Raw genomic sequence first — 22,760 nt, 5'->3', positions numbered from 1 at the left:
CCCTCCTTTTGCCTCCCCTTCCCATTTCCCTTTCCCTTCCCCCCTTTTTCCCCCCTTCTTGCTTAGAAGGTAGTTGAGGTTTCCCAATTAGCCTGCCAACTTAGTCCCCCATTAAAAAAAAGAGGTATTTAGCTAATAACACATCACCCCTAAGAGCCACCCAACACTTCCTATTGCTCTTTGGAATAATACCAGTCTCTTGCCAAGGTCTGTAGATGTGGCATGAATCCCTGGCTTGCTTATCTACAGTGAATCTCTGAAATGTCATTCCTGGCTTTCAGCCCATTCTTATTATTTCTTTTGCCAGGTCCCATGTTACCTTGTCAGAAGGCTCTTCTCCGAGCACCCAAGTGAAGCTGTCCCCCTTCCAATTGCTCATGTCACTTTGTTTATACTCTTCCTTCTGCTTACTAATTTGCAATTTGAAGATAAGGTTCTGTCTTTCTTGTCAGTGGACTACGTCTAAGGCCTCAGCATAGCATATAGTTGACTTTTCTATAGCAAGTCATCTAAACATAAGTGACATGAAAGCATGTGTGTGGGTGTCTGTGTGTGCATGTGTGCACACCCACATGGGTGTGTGTAAACAGGAGTCTGTGTTTGCTTTGTTACCTATGCATTTAGTAGATACAAATATACACGTTTGTGTAGAGATGGATATTCATCTAGATGGAATCAGCACCACATCTGTTCCCATCAGCAGAAGAGTACATTGTTCCTGGGTTGCCACTTCATTTCTTGAGGTGTCTAACTACTGCCTTTAAGGGCTGTTGTCACATCAAACGTTGTTTGTTGAGCTCGGCAAAGTAATAACTGTGGACGTGTTTCTTCTTTTATTCAGAAGACTAATGGCTGCTCCCTTCCCCTGTACATCCTAATGAGAACAATTAAATAGCCATTAGGAGAAGAGATGTGTGAACAAAAGGCTGATGTCTTGATCACTTGAATGGGCATGTGTTCTGGGGGAGGAACGGGTAAGAAGAATTGATCAGAAACCTGAAGATTTCCTGCCTGTGTGGATGTAAAAGATATTGTGAGCTTAGCTATTCACAGAACTATTGCCTAGTTCTGCTTCAAGCGGGCTCCCTGAACATTTATGAAAGGATATTCTGGAGGGGTAACCAAGAGAACCATGTTGTTTCTTGGATGTGTAAAACCCTATCCTTTATAAAGGCTTTAGCATCCTCTTCACATCTGCCCTGTGGTCTCAACTGTTAGCAGAAACACCATTAGCAGTGTATATGATGGTATATAATGATAGCTCTATCATTAGATACATCAGGTAGACATTAGAGTGAAGAAAAAGAAGCAGAGCAGAGCCTGCCTCTAGATGCCAAGTTCTACATCCAGGGCATTCCTGATGCTGGATCTGTCCTTTAACTGCCCCTTTTATTTGTCAATTTTGCAGAAACTTGTCAAGTAATCGGCTCACCACACTCTCCTGGCAGCTCTTCCAGACGCTGAGTCTTCGGGAATTGTAAGTTCGGAATTGAAGACTTTGTCCAGGTGGTGGAGTGCTGGTAATGGATGGGTGGGGAGTATCAAGAGTATCAAGAATTGGAGCCACCTGGTGGCTGGGTTGTTTGGGTTGGATAGCATTGAGCATACCATGTTCAGGGACAGTGACCCACCCCATCTCTGGATTTCACTTCAGATGCTGTTGCTAGGCACACTTTGTTTCGAAAAGACAGAGTCTTATCTTCTATCAGCATTTAGTTTTGTTATCTGCAGGAAATTAGCAGTAGCAGTTTTAATATTGATAATAATAAGTATCTCAATTAATTTGTAATAAACAACATTTGCTATAAATAATTTTGTAGCTTTACCAGGTATGCTTTTGCTTACATGAGCTTAGATTTACCACAACAAGAGCCATGGAAGGTAGGTATCCTTTTCTGCATTTTGTGAACTCTGAGCCCTAGAAACTTATTTGAGAATCAACTATAGTTTTATTTATAAGGACTTGCATAACTGATACTAGAATATGGCCTTCCAGCTTCCGACTGAGTGGCCTTTACAGTGCTCATGATTTCCTGTCAACTTATTTGGCTCGCCATCTCGGCGTTGTGAGCATGGGAGAGGGCATTTATTTGTTTTATCTTCCTGTGGACTACTTAGCTCTGTTGCATTCCAAGGCTGATCAATGCACTCCTACCCCAGCCAGCCATTTTGTGCAAACAGATGTTGGCTGGATGAGTAAAAATTCGTGACCAGTGCTGGGGGAAAAGAACTCATGTTGCTGTGTGAGTCATCAGGTCATCTCTGTGCATGAAGGACAGTGTATTATGTTGAGGGAATAAATCAAGGAATATATTGAAATGGAATTGAGGCATGGATGGAGTTAGGGAGACTGAGTTTTAGAGACATTGCTCGTGTGTTCTTTTTTACTTGGTGACTCAGATCCAAATTCCCTGACTGTGGGCACAGTGCCTACTAAGAAGCAATGACCTTGGACCATGATCTTGGATCTCTGCCTTGGCTACAGGCCTTTCACCTTCTCTTTCTACCTGTCCAGTTATAACCTTGGTTTTCTCAGACCAGCTGATAGAAATGAGACTATTTACACCCTAGTAACCCATTACCCCTGACAACTTTGCATATTATCCTTGTCCCCATGGCTTGATTGCTTACATGACACTTTCCAAAGCCATCCCAGGGACAGATAGAGAGAGGTTATCACTTTGAAGGTGTTGCTAACTGGGATTTGTGGTCATATCAGTACTTAGAAAGTTAAAACTGAAAGACTATCAGTTTTAGTTTAGCCTGAGCTACATAAGTTACAGGCTAGTCAGTTTAGGCTGCACAATGAACTCTAGCCTCAAAAAAAAAAAAAAAAAAAAACAAAAAACAGGCAATATTAGTGTATATTGCTTTCCTTTCTTAGAAGTGTGTGTGACACACACACACACCCCAGCCAGGGTACTACTCTGGTATTCTGTTATGAGTACCAGTAGGCCCAATGATCAGAGTTCTTAGTCCCATTTGATTGAGATGTAGGGATACCAAAAATACCTCCTACAATAGCTAAAGGAAGGTAAACAAAATGTTGCTGATAAAACATTCTCCCAAACATAATATGTCACAGACCTCTGATGTCAGGACTGTTGAACTTAGTGTGTTCTATTCATTCCCTCCTTGAGCTAGATGTAGTATGGTGGAGGATCTTAGGGGTAAGTTGGTATGGCTACAGCAATTCTTACCATCACTGTTTCCAAACTACTCTTTTGTGCTAGGCACTGTGACAAGGAACCTATTATGTATGCTTCTTAATAGATTTTTTTGTTTGTTTGTTTTTGGTTTTTCGAGACAGGGTTTCTCTGTATAGGCCTGGCTGTCCTGGAACTCACTTTGTAGACCAGGCTGGCCTCGGAACTCAGAAATCCCCTGCCTCTGCCTCCCGAGTGCTGGGATTAAAGGCGTGCGCCACCACACCTGGCTTTCTTAATAGATTTTAATCTTTAGGACAATTCTGTAAGGTAGGAATTCTCGCTCACACTCCACATTGGAGGACCCTGAGTTGCTTAGTAAGGGAAGACTTTTGTTTCATGTCACCCATTAGACAAATGGTAGTAGGCAGACTGAAAATCTGGACCCATGCTTAACTGTCCCCCACTGCTTTTCAGCCTATTTTATACTCTTCAGTAAGTGTGTGGCCATGCCTCTCTGCTAGGTTTCCCTCTGTATCAGTTACGTATTTCATTGTTGTGGCATGGATAAGATAACTTTCCTCATTTAGACCAGTGGGTAAACGGGGACTGGGTGAGACACAAGGTAAGGGAGGATGGGTTTGTTTTAGCTTAAAACAAAGAGAATATTGCCTATCATGGTGAATAGGCATGACAGCAGGAGCATGGGGCAGCTTCTGCAGCCAGAGATCAGAGAGAGATGACTGCTGATGCCCTCCTTACTGTCTCCTTTTTATTCAGCCTGAGACCCTAATCCATGTAATGGTGTTGAAAACATTTAGGACATGTCTCAGCCCCTCCATTAACCCAATCTACAAGCTCCTTCACTGATAGACCCAGAGGCATGTCTCTTAGGTGATTCCAAATCCAACCAAATTACAAACGATGAAGCAGGCAGGCAGGCATGGCACTAGAGTAACAGCTGAGAGCTTACATCCTAACCCACAGGCAGGAAGCCAAGAGATCACACTGTGGGTAGTTGTGAGCTTTTGAAACCTTAATCCCACCCCAAGACACACCTCTCCCTACAAAGCCACACCTCCCACCTTCTTCCCAAACAGTCACCAACTGGGGACCAAGTTTTTAAATGCCTGAGACTGATAGGGGGCATCTCATTCAAACCACCACAAAGCATGATGACCTCCAGCTGATTGGGGGCAGAAGGTCTGTCTTTCTTGCATCAAGTTCTTCTAGGATCCCTGCCCCTTCACATAGGGGAGGACAGAGACAGCACTCCTCAAGAAGATGTCAGGGTCTGCTAAAGGCTGAATTATTGAGAAAATGTTCAGTGTTCTTTCTAAGAAATCGTTGGATGTGAAATCAATTGTGCGCTGCCCCGGTGACCTGCTTCATGGGGATTTAGAAACAGTTGTTCTGTGGATATATATTTAAAGAAAATGTCACATTTCTCCCAGAGGATCATGGGATTCTGCATTCATCTTTCCCCGGGATCAATATACCGGAGAGCTAGCTGTAACTTATGGAGGAATGAAGACATTCCTGGCGGTGTGAGTCACTGTATGAGTGCCACCATATCCAAACAGTATTTTATTTCTGTCATAGTGTTAAATCAGAAAAAAATTGTAGTGGTGGATGAAGAAGCCCCCCCCTAAGGAACCATCACCCTGGTAGGGGTCTATTTTTTGAGGAAGAATTGAAAGCTGAGAGTCGAAAATTTATCTTTGGGCTGAAGGGGACTGCACATTGGCTCTTAGCTGTGGCTATGATTAAAATCCAAACAATTGCATTTCCTGGCAAATGGAAGAGGGGATAGGATTTTTCTTGTCTGATTTCTTGATTAGTCCACATGGCGCCATCTGCCATGAGCCATCTAGACCGCCAAGGTCTGCTTGATGGAGCCTGTGGGATGGAGTTTGGGGATGTGTCCGGTGTTTTCAGAGAGTGTTGGCCTTGTAGGAGAGGGACTCAGTGTGCTGGGGTAGCCAGGAGAGTCATGAGCCAGCTGTGTGAAGCTTCCAGCGAGCATCTGCAGAAACACACAGGGTAAATGGGTTATTTAACTATTTCTTAGCATGTTTCCTTCTGTGACGGCACCTTTGAGAGCCTTTGCCATGCCCGAACCAACTTCTCTCCTACAACACAATTCTTGAAGTAACAGTTGGTGATGTAGTTGACAGAGTTGAAACTCTTCATGAGAAGGGTTGAGTATGCATTTTCATTGGGAAAGGAGAAGAATGGCACCGAGTAATGAATAAATACAAGATCCTGGCTCATCCTTGAAGCTGCCCCATATGGGAGTTATTTTAATCTGTTTTGCAAATGAGGGATTCAAGGCTTAGACAAGTCAAGTCATTATACCAGGATCATATGGCTGGTGAGTTGGTAATCTGGAGACTAATATTATGAATTTCAGGGTGGTTACCACCTGAAGCCACTGTTTCTGAAACTCATTCTCTTTCACCCCCTCACACAGTGCCACACTATGAATGTTCAGCTTGTCCTCTCAGGAGCCAAGATGACCCGCACCCCTGATGGCAAACCCCAGATTATCAAATCATTTCAGAATTCTTGCTGTGTGCCAAGACCCTTCTTGTACTCTCGTTTTTGAGAGATTGGAGGGAGGACCTTTGGCAAGCGTCTGACTAAATCTTCCTCCAGTTCAGGAAGTGCCCTTCTTAAAGAGCAATCTGAGAATATCCTCTGAACTTTGCTATGGTGCAGCCAGCAGTATTTCAGTGGTAGACCTGATGGAATCTGACTTGGCATTGTACTGTGCTCAGGAGTTTCTGGCTACTATTTTTTCCCCTGAAACTGGAACTGTCTGTCCTTAGATCAGAGCAAGATTCTGCAAGATTGTTTTAAAGATAAAGGATGAATAAGGAAGAAAAGATGTTTGGGTTCTGAATCCCATGGTACAACTTAGGCAATGGCAAGAGGCACCAGAAGTTCATCAGCCCACAACATAGAAACCTTCCAGAAATACTCCGAGGACCATTAATGCATCTTGAGCAGGCTTCTCTTAATACCCCACAGACATGGAGCAGACATGATTAAAATAGATTTTCTTAAAGCAAAGTGATAATTATGTCTGTTGTAATTTGCAGATTTAATCGACTTGGTAAAACACTCACTCAGTGTTTGAAGGAGGCTGGGCTGACCCTGGCACTGTCCTTCTCCTAGTTTTGAATGTGATCACTCTGATAGCCCTCAGTCAAGGCATATCCATCCAAGGAATTCCATCACTAACTCTATTGCTATTGTGGTAGTTTTGGCTTCATTGTGACTCCCCTTTAACTCACAAAGTACGTAGACACATATTAGTGCTACAGAGAAACTGTGTTGGAATGCACTTATCCCCACTTACAGATTTTAAAGTTGAGTCTTGGTGAGTTTTCTGGCAGTCCTATTTCTGATACCTGCCTTATTAAGTCACTGCAAACCTGGTGACTTCAAGATGACGGAAACATTTTCATTTGTCATTCTGAGGCCATACGTCTGAGTTACAGTGTCACCAGAGCACCTCTACCTTCAAAGACTCTGAGGTTTAAGCCCTCTCTGACATTGCCAGATACTGGTTGCTCTTGGTGCTTTCGGATTTGTGGCACCATCCCTGGCTCTACTTTCCTTATGACTGACATCCATTTTTCCTCCAGACCCACTCTAAAGATACTAGTTCTTGCATGTTGGTTTAGGACCCACTGTAAATCAAAATAATCTCAATCCTTTATCTTTACCTTGATCCTGTCAACAAAGAAGATCCTACTTGTAGATCCTGGGGTTAGGACATGCACCAATATCTCTAGAAGGCACAGTTCAACACATTATTCAGGTTAACTAAGTAAGCTCAACTTGCATCTTTTATTTATGCACTTTTAACACAGTTGATTATCTTAGGGAGGCCTAGGCTGCACACTTTGTCAGGTGCGCAGAGGCCTTGACCTGCTCCTGTGGGTATCCTCCCTCTTTTGTACAATCTGGACCCAGAATTGTACCTGGCAGTGCTGATGGTCTGAGGGGAGATGAAAATCACCGTCATGATGACCGGAGGGCAATCAATGCTTTTTGAACAGAGTCATGGCCTTGGCTGATCCTGCAAACTTGTTCTTTTGTGCCTGTGCCTGAGTGAGGCTGAGTTAATCTGTGGGAACTCCCCAAGGCCCTGTGATTAGGCCTTGGGCCATCTTGAGGCCAGGGCTGGGCACCAGTAAACTGTGCCCTGAAGCAGTTGCTGCTGTATTATTCATGGGGCCTCTTGCATTATTGATGGAGCACAGAGCAGGGCTCTAAGCTGAGCAAGTCTGCCCCAGAAGTTATGATTGAGACTCCTCTGCTGAGCTCAGACTGCGTGGGAGAAGGGAACCACAATGTCCAGCTTAGAGCTAGGACTTCTGTGTCTCTCTTTTTTCAACCTCTCCTTGTCTGGATATAAAGGTAATTGTGCATCGGATCCATGGGATGTGCAGGTTGTCCCAGTTTGGAACTTAAACTGCATTTTGCTAGGCTGTCTTCCTAAGAGGAGTAGCCACCCCACATAACCTCCATGCCCACTGTTCCCAAGCAGTTCCTAGCAGACTCTGGTGAACAGCAAGGCACTGAATCTTCAGGTACATCCCTTCTCCTGGACCAGACTGTAGAAGTAAAGCCCAGGAGAGAAAGGATGGAAAGAAATGAGCTGTTAGTGAGCCAGTGCCTGGCACATCCCAGACAGCTCAGCTGACTCTTTTGCCAGCCCCAGGATCCATTGGCATGGTCTGCCTTTTGGGCCACTGAGATGCTGGGTTATGTCCTCACATGGAATCCAACAAGAGGTTGGACTGTATTAAGCTCTATGTGGCTTGAGGCAACACTGCTTAATCTCCTCACTTGTCTAGTCTGATCAGTGCAGGTAAATAATTTGTTTGTACATCTATTTAATAATGAACGGCTGCATCTTGTCAGGCGAGCAGCTGGGGAAATCCAGGCTGACTTGGCTCAGTTTGCACATCTTGGAGCTCCTGGGCTTTCAATGCCATTCAATGGGGTTAACAGGCCTCTTCCCAGGTCTCTGCATGGGAAGCCCAAATCAGTCCTTTCCAAAGACTGCCCTCTTTTACATTGATTGAACACTGATCTTGATTTTCTGCTTTCCTAAGAATGTCCTTAGGATCAGATGTCCCTGGCTTCCGTGGAGAAGGATAAATGAAATGCATGTGTAGGACACTAGGACAAGAATGATAGAAATACTAGTCTGGTTATTTTCTCTTTGTGTATGTGTGTGTGTGTGTGTGTGTGTGTGTGTGTGCGCGCGTGCTTGCACGAGCGTGTAAGTGCACACTGTGACCTCTGGAGCCTAGAGGTCAGCCTGTTAGTCCTCAGGTGCCAGTCACCTGTTTTGTGGGTTAGGGTCTTTTATTTGTCTGGGACTCACTAACCACTAATCGAACCCCAGAGCCTCTGGTTCTGCCATCCCACTGCTAGTTTTGCAAGTGTTCACCTGATCTTTTTCCTGGATCTGCTCTCTTTCTTTCTCTCTTTCTTTCCTTTTATTGACTTATTATTTATAATTCATTCATTCATTCATTCACTTTACATTCCAATATCAGCTCCTCTCCTCCCAGTACCTCCTCTAACACAGACCCTCCACTAACCCTGCTCCTCTTCTCTGAGAAGGGGTCCCATGGGTCTCTCTCTCTCTCTCTCTCTCTCTCTCTCTCTCTCTCNCACACACACACACACACACACACACACACACACACACACACACACACACACACACACCCTGTCCACCCCACTCTGACTTTCACTCCTGCTGTACTCTGTCTCTTTCTGTCTACTCATGCTTTCTCCTCTGCTTTCAATCCAACATTTCTTCTCCTGGTTATTTCCCACCCTCTGGAGACCAACAGCCCATCTTTTGTAGCACACTTCCTTCCTCTTCACTCTTTCTTTCCCTCTGCTTTCCACTCTTTCCTTCGATTCCAGCAGTACATCAAAGCATATCTTGCTGTTTATACTGTCTGCAGAACAGTTGTCTCTCCCCAGTTTTTGTCTCTGTACTCTAATGCCTTAAATGGTGGGCAATGGAAACCTGAGGTAGAGCTCCCATGATCCTCTCAGGTGAAGGTAGTAGATGAGGTGATGTTTACTTTCATAATGATCCCTGAGGTGCCATTTGGCATTTCCACCCTTACCTTCTTCTGAGGGGACAGTGGAGCCTTTCAGAGACGGTATGGCAATGACCAATAGAGTCTGTGGTAATGCCTTGTGGTCCTGTACATTTTCCTCAGTTTCAATTTATATATTTAAGGAATATATTTTTTCCTTCTATTGATGGAATACATCAATGCCTTCTTCCTCCTTCATTCTCCCAAAACCTCCCATGATCCCTCCTCACCCCTGATGGTCTCTTATTCTTTCATTATTACTGCTACATATGCTTGTGTACAAATATGTAGCTATAACTTTCTGAGTCCATTTTTGTTGTGTGTATATGATCTCAGGTCCAACCAGTCTATGTTGTGTAAACAACTGTGGAGGATGGAGTGCATTCCGAGGAGACACTAATTTTCCTTCGCTCAACAGTTACTAATTGCCCACAGTTCTTTGTCTTGGGATTGGATCTGGTGAAATTTTCTCCCTTTTGCTTAAGCATATATATCGATATTGTCACTGTTCAGGTCTTTTTAAGGCAGCCCTTTATGGGAGACACAATCTCAGAACAAACTTCTTGGTCCTCTGGTTCTTACAGTGGTTCTGCCCCCTCTTCCTCAGTGGGTCTTAGGTGTAAAAGTCATGTTGTAGAGTTGGTCTCTCTAGAACCCGTTGTTTTTTACATTGTGTCTTCTTGTGGTTTTCTGTAATGGTCTCCATTGGCTGTAAAGAGAAGCTTCTGTGGCGAGGAATGAGAGCTACATTTATCTGTGGGTACAAGGATAAGATTTAGACTATAGTTAGGAATTCGGCTGGTCTAGTAAGACTAGTAGGTTCTCTTCTAAGTTTTAATAACCTGTCTGGTCCCCAGGGAGTTGGCTAGCTTTCTTGTGCCAGGCATGGTTTCCTGTTGGGTGGGCCTTAAGTTAAGTCCAATTAGACAGGTGCTGGTTATCATTAACACATGAGTGTGGCTATTGGACCTTTAGAGATATTTTAGGGATATCTTGCCATGCTAATCATTGTGATTGATAGGCATCACAGCTATATAAGATTACTGACTGATTTCTTCCTCCAGTAACTTGGATAGTACTTTTTGATATTATGGAAGATAGATTGCAGTTAGGATGCTTTTAGTCCAGATCAGTGGTTCTCACCCTTTCTACTGCTGCATTCCTTTAATACAGTTCCTCATGTGGTGACCCTCAACCATAAAGTTATTTTGTTGCTACTTCATAACTGTAATTTTGTAATGTAAATATATGATATACAAGATATCTGGTATGTGACCCTCAAAGGAGTCATGATCTCTCAAAGGGATCTCAGCCCACAGGTTAACTGCTGGATTAGATCTAGCTCCAGTCTTCCAAGTCCTGTGCCCTAAGTGTGTGGTGTCTTCTTCAGAAGGGTCTGACCTTCGACCTCTGAGAGACAACCAAAGGTAACAGCAAATAGTGTATATTGTTTAGGGACCCACAACTCAAACGGGGTTTCTCATGCCTGGTACTGGGGGTTTTGTTAGATCACCTGTAACCTTTGTGGGAGCCTTGCCAGCACAAGTGACACAACTTTGCTTCATACATAACTATTATTTCTTTGGGGTTATTTGTCTGTCTTTCTCTTTCTCCTTTTGTACTGACTTCACTATCCCCTTCCAATCACAGCCTCTTCTCCATTTCCACCACACCCTTTTTCAGATTTTTGTATTCTTTTATTCCCCTTAAATTCTCCCCTTCCATCCTACAGTATAAATGTCCTTTTATACTTTCTGGTTTCTTCACTTACTTTTTGTTGTATACCCACTCCTGCAGATTCAGAGCTAGGGAGCTTTTGTCTTTCTGGGTCTAAGTCACTCATTCAATATGATCTTTTAAAGGCTCATCAGTTTACTTGAAAAATTTAAAGTTCCATTTTTTTATAGTTGACTAATATTCCACTGTGTTTATGTACCAAATTTACATTATCCATTCATTTGTTGAAAGACAATTTCCATTTCTTATCTATTGTTATTTTTGTTTTTTGTTTTTCAAGGCAGGGTTTCTCTGTAGAGCCCTGGTTATCCTGGAACTCACTCTGTAGACCAGACTGGCCTCGAACTCAGAAATCTGCCTGCCTCTGCCTCTGCCTCCCAAATGCTGGGATTAAAGGCATGCAGCTCCACTGTCTGGCATTAAAAGAGCATCTTTGAACATGGCTGAGCAAATATCTGTAGAGATGGATATTGAGTCCTTTGGGCATATGCCAAGGATGGTATAGCAGGGTCACATCATAACTCATTTTTAGCTTTTTGATGATTTGCTATACTGATTTCCAGAGTGCTGTCATCTGCTTTTATTCCCACCAACAGTGAATGAGGGCTCCCCTTTCCTACATCCCCACTAGCAACAATAGATTAGGGCCCCTCTTCCCTATATCCCCACTAGCAACAGTGAATGAGGCTCCTCTTTCCCTAAATCCCCACTAGCATTTGTTGTCAACAGTTTTGTTGATCTTAGCCATTCTGACTTTCTGAATGTGGGAGACAAAAAATCACATGGTCACATCAGTAGATATAGAAACACACTTTAACAAAATCCAGTATGCTTTCATGACAAAAATCCTCCAGAGAGTAGAACTTACCTCAACAAAACAAAGGCCATGTATGAGAAATCCATGGTTAGCATTATCTTAAGAAGAACTTGAATCAATCCCATTTGAATCAAGAACACGATGGTTGCCCACTACTCCAACTCTCTTCCAATATAATGCTTAAAGCACTAGCTAGAGAAATAAGGCAAGAAGAAGAAATTAAAGGGATACAAATAGGAGAAGATGTCAAATTATCCTATTTTGTAGATGACATTATATTTGATATTATATTTAAAGTTCCCTAAAATTCTACCAGGAAACTTCCAGAAGCAACATAAACAATTACAGCAAAGTAGCAATATACAAAATCAACTTATAAAAAAAAATCAATAGCCTTTCCATACACTGACACTAAACATGTTGAAAAAGAGATAATAGACACATTGGAATTTACAGTATCCTTAGATAGTAAAATAAATAACGTGAATGTAACTCAACTGAGGAGATGAAAGAACTCTTCAGTGAAAACTTCTGATGTAGGAAGAGATGAGAGGCATGCTAGGAAATGGTGAGACAGCCTGTGTTCATGGTCCAGTAAAATCATTACTGTGAAAATGACTATCTTACAAAAAAGCAATTTACAGTTTCTATGCAATTCCGATTCACCCCAGCATTATTCACAGGAATAGAAAAAAAAAACTTAAATTTATGTGGAATCAGAATAGACCCTGGATAACCAAAGCAATTCTATTCCAAAAAAAAAAAAAAAGATACTGAGGGACGGCTATTGCAAATTAGAAGGTATATTATAGAGCTATAGCAGTACAAACAATGTGGTACCAGAACTGAAACACACATATAGACCAATAAAACAGATGACCCAAATATGAACACTTGTAATACTGTGTCTATATGATATTTGACAAAGAGGCAAAAAAAAAAAAAAATCACACGCGTTGAAGAAAAGGCAGCATTTTCAACAAATGGTGCCGGGAAAACTTCCCTTCCACATGCAGAAGAATGAATTTATACTCATATATGTTACCCTGCAGAAATATCATCTCCAAGTTGATCACATCTCATTTTGAAACCTGCCATGTTAATTCTGCTATAAACAACAACAACAACAACAACAACAAAACAACTCATAAGTAGTACTCTATGAGATATTTGTGTAGGAAGAGATTTTTTTGTAGGACTCCATTAGCCTAGGAATTAAGGCCAACAACTTGACAATAGGATCTCGTAAAACCAAAAAACTTTGATATGGGCAAGGAATGAATCAATGAACTGAAGAAGAAACCCAGAGATTGGGAGATAACATTTGCCAGTTTCAATGTGAACAGGAGTTATGAGAACAAAAGTTCAGGACCACAGGGCCAGGCCCTACCAACCCGACTAGCTGATGCCCGTATGTGAGTTAGAGAAGATGGCCCTCATCAGCAGAGATGTGGCTCCATTCCAGAGCATTGGGTTTGAGATTCAGCATTGCACTGGCTGGATTCTTTGAGAAATGCACAAACTGCCCAACTGTACATGGTGACCCTGTGTTTATAAAACATCCTAACTGTGGCCCAAGCCCTTTGTCTTAGCTCCCAGTGGTTTCCTTACTGCTCTGTGGACAAATTCCAAATATCCCACTGTGCTGGTAAACTCCTCCACCACTTCTCCTTCCCCCATCAGGCACCCCTTGACTTGAGCCTGTGCCCTGGCTAAACTTTGCTTTCCTTGACTGCTTCCTTCTACCTCTTCCCTTAGTCTTCCTGACAAGAGCTCTGGAAGTCAGGGAAAGAGTATGGGTGGCTCACTGGGCTCTACAGCATTCACCCCAGGACAGCAGTGGGAAGTCTAAAGACAGAGGGTCATGTGAGAAGCTCAAGCATGGAGCATGCATCTTAACTCCTTGTATTTATTATTTTTCTCACTGCTGTGATCAAATAATTCACAGGAGCAACTGAAAGAGGAGTTTATATGTGCTCATGGTGGTTGGAGGGTACATTCCATCATGGTGGTCAGTTTATTTATGATGGTTGGAGCGGAAGACAGCTGGTCACATTGCATCCACAGTTGGAAGCCGAGACAAGTGGTGACCCTCAGCCTGCTTTCTCTTTGTAACTCAGTTCGGGATCTCCCAGTCCATGGAATGGTTTCATCCATATTCAGGGCAGGTCTTCCCTTTTTCATTTAGGCCCTTTATACCCAGAGGTGTGTCTCCAAGGTGTTTATAAGTCCAGTCATCAAGCTGACGGTGATGATCAACCATTACACCCTTCAGACTTTGGTTGGACTTCCTTGTTTGTGCAGGGACAACAGTGGCTACTTGTTGGGATTGCAGGGAGAAGCAGATACCCAGGAAAAGTTGGGTCCCTTCCTATCCCTCTTCTCTGAGAGAGCCTGAAGAAGCAGGAGAAGTCCTGGATGCTCTCAGGCTAAGGATGATAAGCTGTGTGGCTGTTTGTACATTCCACCTGTGCTGTCCTAGCCATCAGGAACATGGTTCCTCTCTCTGAACCCCACTCCTTTCCTGCAAGCTGACAAATGCTGATGCTTGCCTATCTATTTTAGAACTTGCCAGTTGTCAAAAATACCCAGTGCTTAAAAAATACGCAGTGACCCAAGTGCCTTTCCTCCAGGTGCCAACAGATCGATCCCCTCAATAGACCAGAGAGAGAATCATGTTCCCTTAATGGCCCTGGCATTCAGATTCAGCCTGTGCTCTTTAAGGGTTTGGGGGATTGATTAGCACTGTTCATCACTCCCCTAATACCCCAGTAGAGGAAGGATGTGACTTATTCTAAATTACAAGGAGAATCTGTGGAGAACAAGAGCTTTGAACTTGACTCGTTCCCTATCAGCCATTCTTCTTCACTGGGGTGAATGCTCCCAGAGGACAAGGACTGCCCTATTCATTTCTATTGATAGCATTCAACCACTGCCAGATACCTAACAGGTGCTCATTAAGGAGCCATTGAATTCATGAAGGAATAAAGCTGGTCCCACGTGGGCTTGGAATATATCTCGGAAATAACTAACTACCTATTCCCCCAGTGAACATGTGTTTGGGACATGTCAGTCTTAGGTACTGTGGATGCAGCGAGTTACAAAACAGGTTACATCTCTAGCCTCAATAGAGATTTTTTTTTTAAATCTGAGAAGGCAAAGAAACAAAGCAATATGAATATTTAAGGTGTTATGAAATAATAATAAATTCTAGACCGGGGCATGCAGCTAGCGAAGGGATGAACGTTATCAGGACAGGGTTGTAGTGGCTTTGGTGAAGATGATGGCCAGAGAATGCTCTACAGCTTCTTAAGGAAGTCAGGGGAACCCATCTTACAGATAAGTTGGGAGAGAGTTTGGCAGGCAAGCAAGATACCAAGGGCAAAAATTTCCAAGGCAGGTTCAAACCAGTCACACGAGGTCTGTGGCTGGATAGGGACAGGGGCTGAGGGATGAAGTGACCTCACAGGATGATGGAGAAGCATCGGCTGAGTATGGCTTGACTGATGACAAGGCAGCAGATGACATTGTGGAAGGTGGTGGGGGAACTCAAGGTTCTTGGGGCCTTAAATTCCAATGCATCTGGAAGCCATAGGAAGGTTTTAAGGAGATGACCATCTCAGCTTGACACATGTAAAAGACTCTCACTGCCCAGTGACTTAAGTGAGGTAAATTTTTTTTAGTGAAATTACTCCTTTTGAAACTAAATAAATTCATGAAGTTAATGCTGTTTATTTATTATTTTATTTTTTTTGTGATATTGCTTAACCTCCTCTGTCTTATAGCATTACTAATATTTCTATTTTACTTGCAAGCATGTGTGTGTGTGTGTGTGTTGTGTGTGAGTATGTGTATGTATGTGTGTGGACACAAGTGTATGTGAACGTGTATGTGCGCGCCTGTGTGGAGTACTGAAGTCCTTGTTGAATGATTTCCATGGTTGAATCTGGAGCTCATCAGTTGCAGGTATTCTGATTAGCCAGCTTGTTCTGGGAATCCTGTGTCTCTGCCTCCTGAGTGCTGGGATTATGGGTGGGGCCATGCCCACTTGGCATTTACAACATTCAATAGGTCTGGGGAGCCAAACTTCCAACCTCAGGCTTGAGTGGCAAGCACGTTATCAGCTGAGCTATCTCCCCAGTCTCCTTCCCTTTTTATTTTTTAATTTTAATTTTTTCTGGTGTATGTTCATTATACACAGTGAAGGGTTCCATTAAGATAATCTATCTCAAGTGTGACATGTTTTTGATCATATTCACTCCCGGATGCTCTTCTCTCTCTGCTTTCCTCGGCTGCTTTCCTGCTCCCATCTCTTCCTTCACCTTTCCTCTGGTTTCATGACTGTCTCTATATCTGTCCCTGTCTCGCTGTCTTGGACCCTGTCTCTGTCTCTGTCTCCTGTCTCTCTGTCTGTTCTCTCTCTCTCTCTCTCTCTCTCTCTCTCTCTCTCTCTCTCTCTCTCTCTCTCTCTCTCTCTCTCTCTCTCGGTTTCATGCATCTATATGAAGTCTAGGATTCCAGAATGAGAGGAAGCAGGATGACTTTATCTGCGTCTGGCTTGTTTCATGGAGGAGCAGCAGGGGCTCATTGGCCTCAGCCCTGGGAGGGAGTTGGGCCATCCACCGTTCAGGGATTCCTTCCCCTCTCTTCTTGCCCACAGGAGACTGGAGCAGAACTTCTTCAACTGCAGCTGTGACATCCGCTGGATGCAGCTGTGGCAGGAACAGGGGGAGGCGCGGCTGGACAGCCAGAGCCTTTACTGCATCAGTGCTGATGGCTCCCAACTCCCCCTCTTCCGCATGAACATCAGTCAGTGTGGTGAGTGAGCATCAGCACTGCCTGGTCTGGCCAGCATCCCACACACCCCAGAGAAGGGGTTGTGCCTCAGGCTGGCCTGCCAGGGCCTCTGCCAGCTGTCTCCAGTCTTGACCTCTGCAGTGGGTGCAAATGAGACCAAACTTTCCCCTTCCTGATCATTTCTGTCTTGAGCCAGCCTTGGGAAGGGTAGTCCTAGAAAAAAAGCAGAAAAGAATCCATGTGCCCTTCTTAGCTGATCCTTTTCTCTCTGAGTCACCTGTCAATCAAACATGAAGAAGCACATTTTAATGTGCAACCTCTAGACTTACTATATTGGGAGCTTCTGAGGTGTTTTCTAGAACATCGCTTTTATGCCCAACCAGAGACTAGAGAATGTAATCCCTAGTTCCAGTGGGAACCGGACACACACCAATATGTAAGACAGTACCCGAAGTCAGTTGAAGCTACAGGTGTGGTTGCTAGGATGCCATTCCATGGAGGGGTGCACCACTCAGACCCTGCTTTGGAGGAGCATCCCGCTGTATGTACTTCAGTTCTTGGTTCTGCAGTCTCTGGAGTGGGAACTGTCAATCAGCTGGGGGTGGGGCTATAGGTAGTACTTTTCACATTGATCTGACACGAGCGATTAAAAGACAGAAGAATTTCTTTTGGCCCACATTTTGAGAGTATGGCTCACTATGATGAGGAAGGCATAGCTGCAGGAGGGCAGTTTGAGGCAGTTGGCTACTCGGTACCCTGAGTCAGGACCAGAGAGAAGCATGAGTGTCGGTGCTCAGCTCAGCTCAGCTCCTTCTTTCTGTTTAGTCAGACCCTAGCCCATAGAATGGTGTCTGCCCACTTTGGTTGATCTATTCTCTCAGGCATGCTTAGAAGAGTTTCTAGGTGATTTTTTGAGCTTGTCAGATTCATACTAACCATCACAAGGGTCTCGCACAAGCTCAGGGAAGTTGTGTCAGCTGTGCCAGCGTTGTCTCTGGGCAAGGCAAGAAGCACCACTGTCTGCCTGGTGGCAGAGCTCCTCTGTGGGCCATCACCTGACATTTCATCTCCTTATCCCCCTTTGTCCTCCCAGATCTCCCTGAGATCAGTGTGAGCCACGTCAACCTGACTGTCCGAGAAGGAGAAAATGCCGTGATCACTTGCAATGGCTCTGGCTCTCCTTTGCCTGATGTGGACTGGATAGTCACTGGGCTGCAGTCCATCAACACCCACCAGGTAGGTATCCTATAACCAGGCCCATCAAGAGTTAAGGAATGAGTATCCCTTAATTATAAGGAAGAGGGAGAGATTGTGATCATGTTTATCTAGGAAGAAATGTATAGACCCAGATTCTGTGGAGATGTAAATTTCTTGTCATTTTGATCTTTGTTGTGGTGCTCAACCTTCTGTGCATTGGTTTCCTGTTTTTAAAAAAATCACCCAGTTTTACCATTTACCATTCAATATTAAATTGAGGATTACCTGAATTCCAAAGAATCCGGAGCATGGTGTGCGTGTTTTCAGTAGCTAGACTTCATTCGGCTTTTACTTCTCTTTTGGAGGTGTTAGGGGTTAGAAAAGGAAGGCATCCTTGTGTAAATGGTTGGTTATTGTCTTCTGATTGGGGTTTTCAGACCAATCTGAACTGGACCAATGTACATGCCATCAACTTGACCCTGGTGAACGTGACGAGCGAGGACAATGGCTTCACCCTGACGTGCATTGCAGAGAACGTGGTGGGCATGAGCAATGCCAGCGTTGCTCTCACTGTCTACTGTAAGTGCATGCCATCATGGAGGACAGAGAGGTACCAGACGGAGGCTGGGATGGGGCAGATCTATCACTAGGGCTGATCTAGAGCCCTGACCCTGGTCTTTCAAGAAGGGCAGAAAGGCTATCACAAGGCAAACCTGAAAAATACAGTCAAGAAAATTTCCTTCCCTCAGTGGAAGGTTTACCTCTCTAGTTCAGTTCCGTATTAAAAAATCTCTTAGGTTGGCCCATTTTACCCTTTGGTATCAGGAAAGGTCTCCATCTCAGGAGGGGAGCTCCAACTAAGATAGATCCAGGATGCTTAGATAAAGACACATGTTTTTCCCTTTTATTGTCTGGTGGTGGGATCTCTGCTGCACTCAGACTTTCCAGAGCAGGGTGAGAAGTGGGATCCCCATCCTACTTCCTAGAAGGTTCTTCAATACATGGGAGAATCTGTGTCCTCGAGATCAGCTTGCTTTTCCCCACAGACCCTCCACGTGTGGTGAGCCTGGTGGAGCCTGAGGTACGCCTGGAACATTGCATTGAGTTTGTGGTGCGTGGCAACCCGACACCCACGCTCCACTGGCTGTACAATGGACAGCCATTGAGGGAGTCCAAGATCATTCACATGGACTACTACCAGGAGGGGGAGGTCTCTGAGGGCTGCCTGCTCTTCAACAAGCCCACCCACTACAACAACGGCAACTACACCCTCATTGCTAAGAATGCCCTGGGCACGGCCAACCAGACCATCAATGGCCACTTCCTGAAGGAGCCCTTTCCAGGTGAGGCTTGTGCACATCTCTTCTGGAAGCTGGGGGCTGGGGGAGATAGTTTGAAAGAATGAACAGCACTGATGCCTAGTTACCTGAATAACAGAGCTCACACTGGGGCAGGGAGAGTCACTATCTGCATCTTGTGCTAACTAGGATAGCCCCATTTTCCATGGCTACCAGAGCAAACTCCAGGATGCCCCAGAAAAAACTGTTATGCCTATAAAGATGTTCTCTATTGTAGTAGAGAATTCTGGGACTTTAGAGATGAACAATATGGTGGAGAATCCTGACCCAGTGTTTTTCTTACCTGAGAATGCTATGTGGGGCTTGAGAGTATACTTTTATGATGCCTCAGTTTTCTCAGCTGTGAGAATGGACACAAGTACAAGTGCACTGCTCCACTTAGAGTTTCATTGCTTTTGAATGAGTTATGATGCAGGCTTGGTATGTGACGATGGCTCAGTAGCTCTCCATTGCTGTGAACTTCAGAGTTGATCACAGTCAACCTCATATTTAACAGATTGCTGTCTTAAACCTCAGCTGCAAGGCTTGTCTTGGACCTGACCTCCAGGGCTGGGCTCTTTTCTGTTTTTGTTCCATGGTAACTTAATGGAGAAGTAGATGATGCTACCAGATTCTGATGGTACAAGTGTCATACTGACTGGAGCCAATAGTTGTAGGAATGGAAGAACTCTGAACTTGGGGATGTGATTCTGCCTCTTTCATTCTGTCCAAATACCTTCCTGAAGTTGGAGAAGGAGAAAAGTCCAAACGGGCTTTTCATGATGGGTTATGCAGCCGATGAGTTTCTGCCCTTGTGCCTGTGTTTCTTCGGTGACTTCTGTGATTTGTGCTGAGGACAGACTAGGAGGCTTCCTGATCTTCAATCCACAGAAGTCAGAGGTTCTAAAGGGATAGAGGAAGTGTATGGACTGCTATCACACAGTTCCAAAATAGGGAGGCATCAAAAGCTGGCATCATGCTACATCTGTTTGGAGGAACATGAGGTCACAGCTACAAATAACCACAGAGTGTTGGCTCTGGAAAGCTTACTTATCTCAGTGTAAGGGAAGGAGTGCTGGGGCCCCACAAGTGACATTGGGGAAGTGATACTGCAGGTTGTCCTAAATGCTTGTTACTGATGTTCAAGGAATGACAGAGTCATACCAGAAAAGGTATAGAATGTGCTGGTAATTGAGACCTTAGCAGTTTCTATACTCTGACCTTCCCCCCTTGCCCCAACATCACCCAAGTGTGCTCACCAAGAAACCTCAAGGCATTTTCCATCATCGTGGGATCTCTTTTGGATAGAAGATGAGTCCTGACCTGCACTGTGACATCAGTGGCTTTTAAATATGGAGATTATAATTGTAGAGCGAATTAGAGTGTCTGTTTCCAATGGGAAGCTCTGGGGACATGGATAGAGCCCTGGGATATTAAAGAGGGAGGTGAGCCATTCTGAGCTCTTTCCTCTAGAGAACATTCTAGAAGCTCCAGGGCAGCAGGGACAATGGGTGATGTGAAGGATACAGCCCTGGTTTTACCCTCTCTCCTTCCAGGAGAGAACAGTATCTCAGCATCCTCCAGCCATGTAGACACAGGCTCTGTACGTACACACATATTCACCATAGTTGGTCATTGATGGTTTGGTTTTCAAGGTTTCTAGACAGGCAGAGTCAGTATCACCCGGGAATGAGTTAAACGACTTAAAATTCAAATTCTCAAGTTTCCTTAGTTCTCTTGAATCAGAGGCTCTGTGGTGAGTTCTGTAGAGATGGATTTTTCAGTTCCCTGGGTGACTTTGACAATTCCAGCTTTGCAATCAGCTACCATTAGGAATTGGTGGCAACTCAGCCCCAGGAGGAGGGAACAAGTGGCATATGAAATCCCTGAGAGCTGGAAAAGAAAGCAGCTCATTGGAGGCTCCTTCATCAGATCTGTCCATATTTTGGGATGGACCTCTATGTGTAGAAGTTTGGTTGTTTTATGAACCTTTGTGTTAAAGAGATAGATGGATGATTAACAGGCTGTGACAGGAAAGGTAGGCCAGCCGTGACATGTGCCAAGATATCTCAATGTTCAGAAGAGTAAATTATCTGGAGAAGCAGGCAGGGATAACCTACAGCCCACCTAAGCTCAACCTTGGGCTGGCTACAAAGGCAGTCTATAGATCCTGTTCTTCTCTGTTGGCCTGAGAATGTTAAAATATCATATTTATCATGGGTGTCTCTCTCTCGTTCCCAAGCAGCCAAGGGCTATGGTTAGGAGCCAGACCTCTGAGGCTGGGCAGATATAGGTCAAATCCCATCTGTGATTCTCAGGACAGGTGCCTCGGGATGCTAGGGTGGTGCTGAGAATGTGGGCAGTGCCCTGTGAAAGGCGGTAACTGCTCCGCACCTCTGTTCCTTTACCTGCGAATGGGCATGATCACAGTCACCCCCTAGGTTGCATTGCAGAGTCTTTGAAGTTCTGCCCACCACGTGCTCAGCAGTGAGCTCAAACAAAGAAGAGTCCTAATTGCTGTTGGCTCATGTTATGGTTTCTTGGGTGCAGAGATAAGGAGAATTCAGGAGTTCCAGACCGCTAGTCATCCTCAGGTCAGGTGGGAAAGCCTAGCAGATAGTCCCAGGGCAGATTAGGGTAGTGACTGTGGTTCAACACCAGAGTTCAGGTGTACACTTAATTCCCTGTCAGTTACGTGATCTTAGACACACTACTTAACTTGCTTCTCCTTCAAAAAGTTGTGACCGGGGTGGCAGAGAAATGGCTCAGTGTTAAAGGCTCTTGCTACTCTTCCAGAGGACCAGAGTCCAGTTCCCAGTACTTATATTAAAAGTACTCGAGCCAGGACTATACAGAGAAACCCTGTCTCGAAAAAACAAAAACAAAAACAAAACAAACAAACAAACAAAAAAAAAGTACTAGAAACCATGAGGGTGGGATTCAATGAATTTTAATGGCCTCTGTGCCACCAACATACACACACATGAACCTAATAAAAGTAAATCTTGTTTAAAAAAAAAGTCACGATGAGGAGCTAGAGAAATTACTCCACAGGTAAAAGCCCTTTCCCTGCAACAGGAGCTCTCAGCCTCCCTAGTGCTGTGACCTTTAATACACTTCCTCACGTTGTGGTGACTGTAACTATAAAATTATTTCATTGCTGCTTCATAACTGTAATTTCGCATCTGTTACAAACCATAATGTAAATTTCTGTTTTCTGATGGTTTTAAGCGACCCCCATGAAAGAGGTGTTTGATGCCCCCAAAGGGGTCATGACTCACAAGTTAAGAACCACTGCACTTCAAGAATCAGGACATATATTTGAATCCCTAGGAGCTATTTTGAAAAAGCCAGGCATGGTTGTGAATGCCTGTAAACCCAGTGCTGGGAAGGCAGGGACAAGACAGACTGATTCTAAGAGCTTCTGAAACAGTCAGAATAGCTGAAATTGTGAGCTTTCTGTTCAGTAAGCTATCTATTTTCCACATGTGCACACATGACTGTGCACATAAACAACTCTTATCTCTCTCTCTCTCTCTCTCTCTCTCTCTCTCTCTCTCTCTCTCTCACACACACACACACACAC

At 44.2% G+C, this 22,760-nt stretch overlaps 1 protein-coding gene across 7 annotated transcripts in view; it reads left to right on the top strand.

Annotated features, from left to right (window-relative positions):
- Ntrk3 (neurotrophic receptor tyrosine kinase 3) overlaps window positions 1-22,760 on the top strand; it is a 397,753-nt gene that overhangs the window by 105,114 nt on the left and 269,879 nt on the right. For all 7 annotated transcript variants that reach the window (XR_003837160.1, XM_021166477.2, XM_029479478.1 and 4 more), the window contains 5 exons: window positions 1,409-1,477; window positions 16,504-16,661; window positions 17,734-17,876; window positions 18,275-18,416; window positions 18,884-19,180. Coding sequence is in view for 6 of the 7 variants with exons in the window: in XM_021166477.2 (XP_021022136.1) it covers window positions 1,409-1,477; window positions 16,504-16,661; window positions 17,734-17,876; window positions 18,275-18,416; window positions 18,884-19,180 (809 nt within the window). In the remaining variant the exon portion in view is untranslated. The remainder of the gene's footprint in view (window positions 1-1,408; window positions 1,478-16,503; window positions 16,662-17,733; window positions 17,877-18,274; window positions 18,417-18,883; window positions 19,181-22,760) is intronic.

Source organism: Mus caroli, chromosome 7 (genome assembly GCF_900094665.2).
Source record: "Mus caroli chromosome 7, CAROLI_EIJ_v1.1, whole genome shotgun sequence".
In the NCBI taxonomy this organism is placed as follows: Eukaryota; Metazoa; Chordata; class Mammalia; order Rodentia; family Muridae; genus Mus; species Mus caroli.
This window is presented reverse-complemented; position numbering and strand designations above follow the sequence as displayed.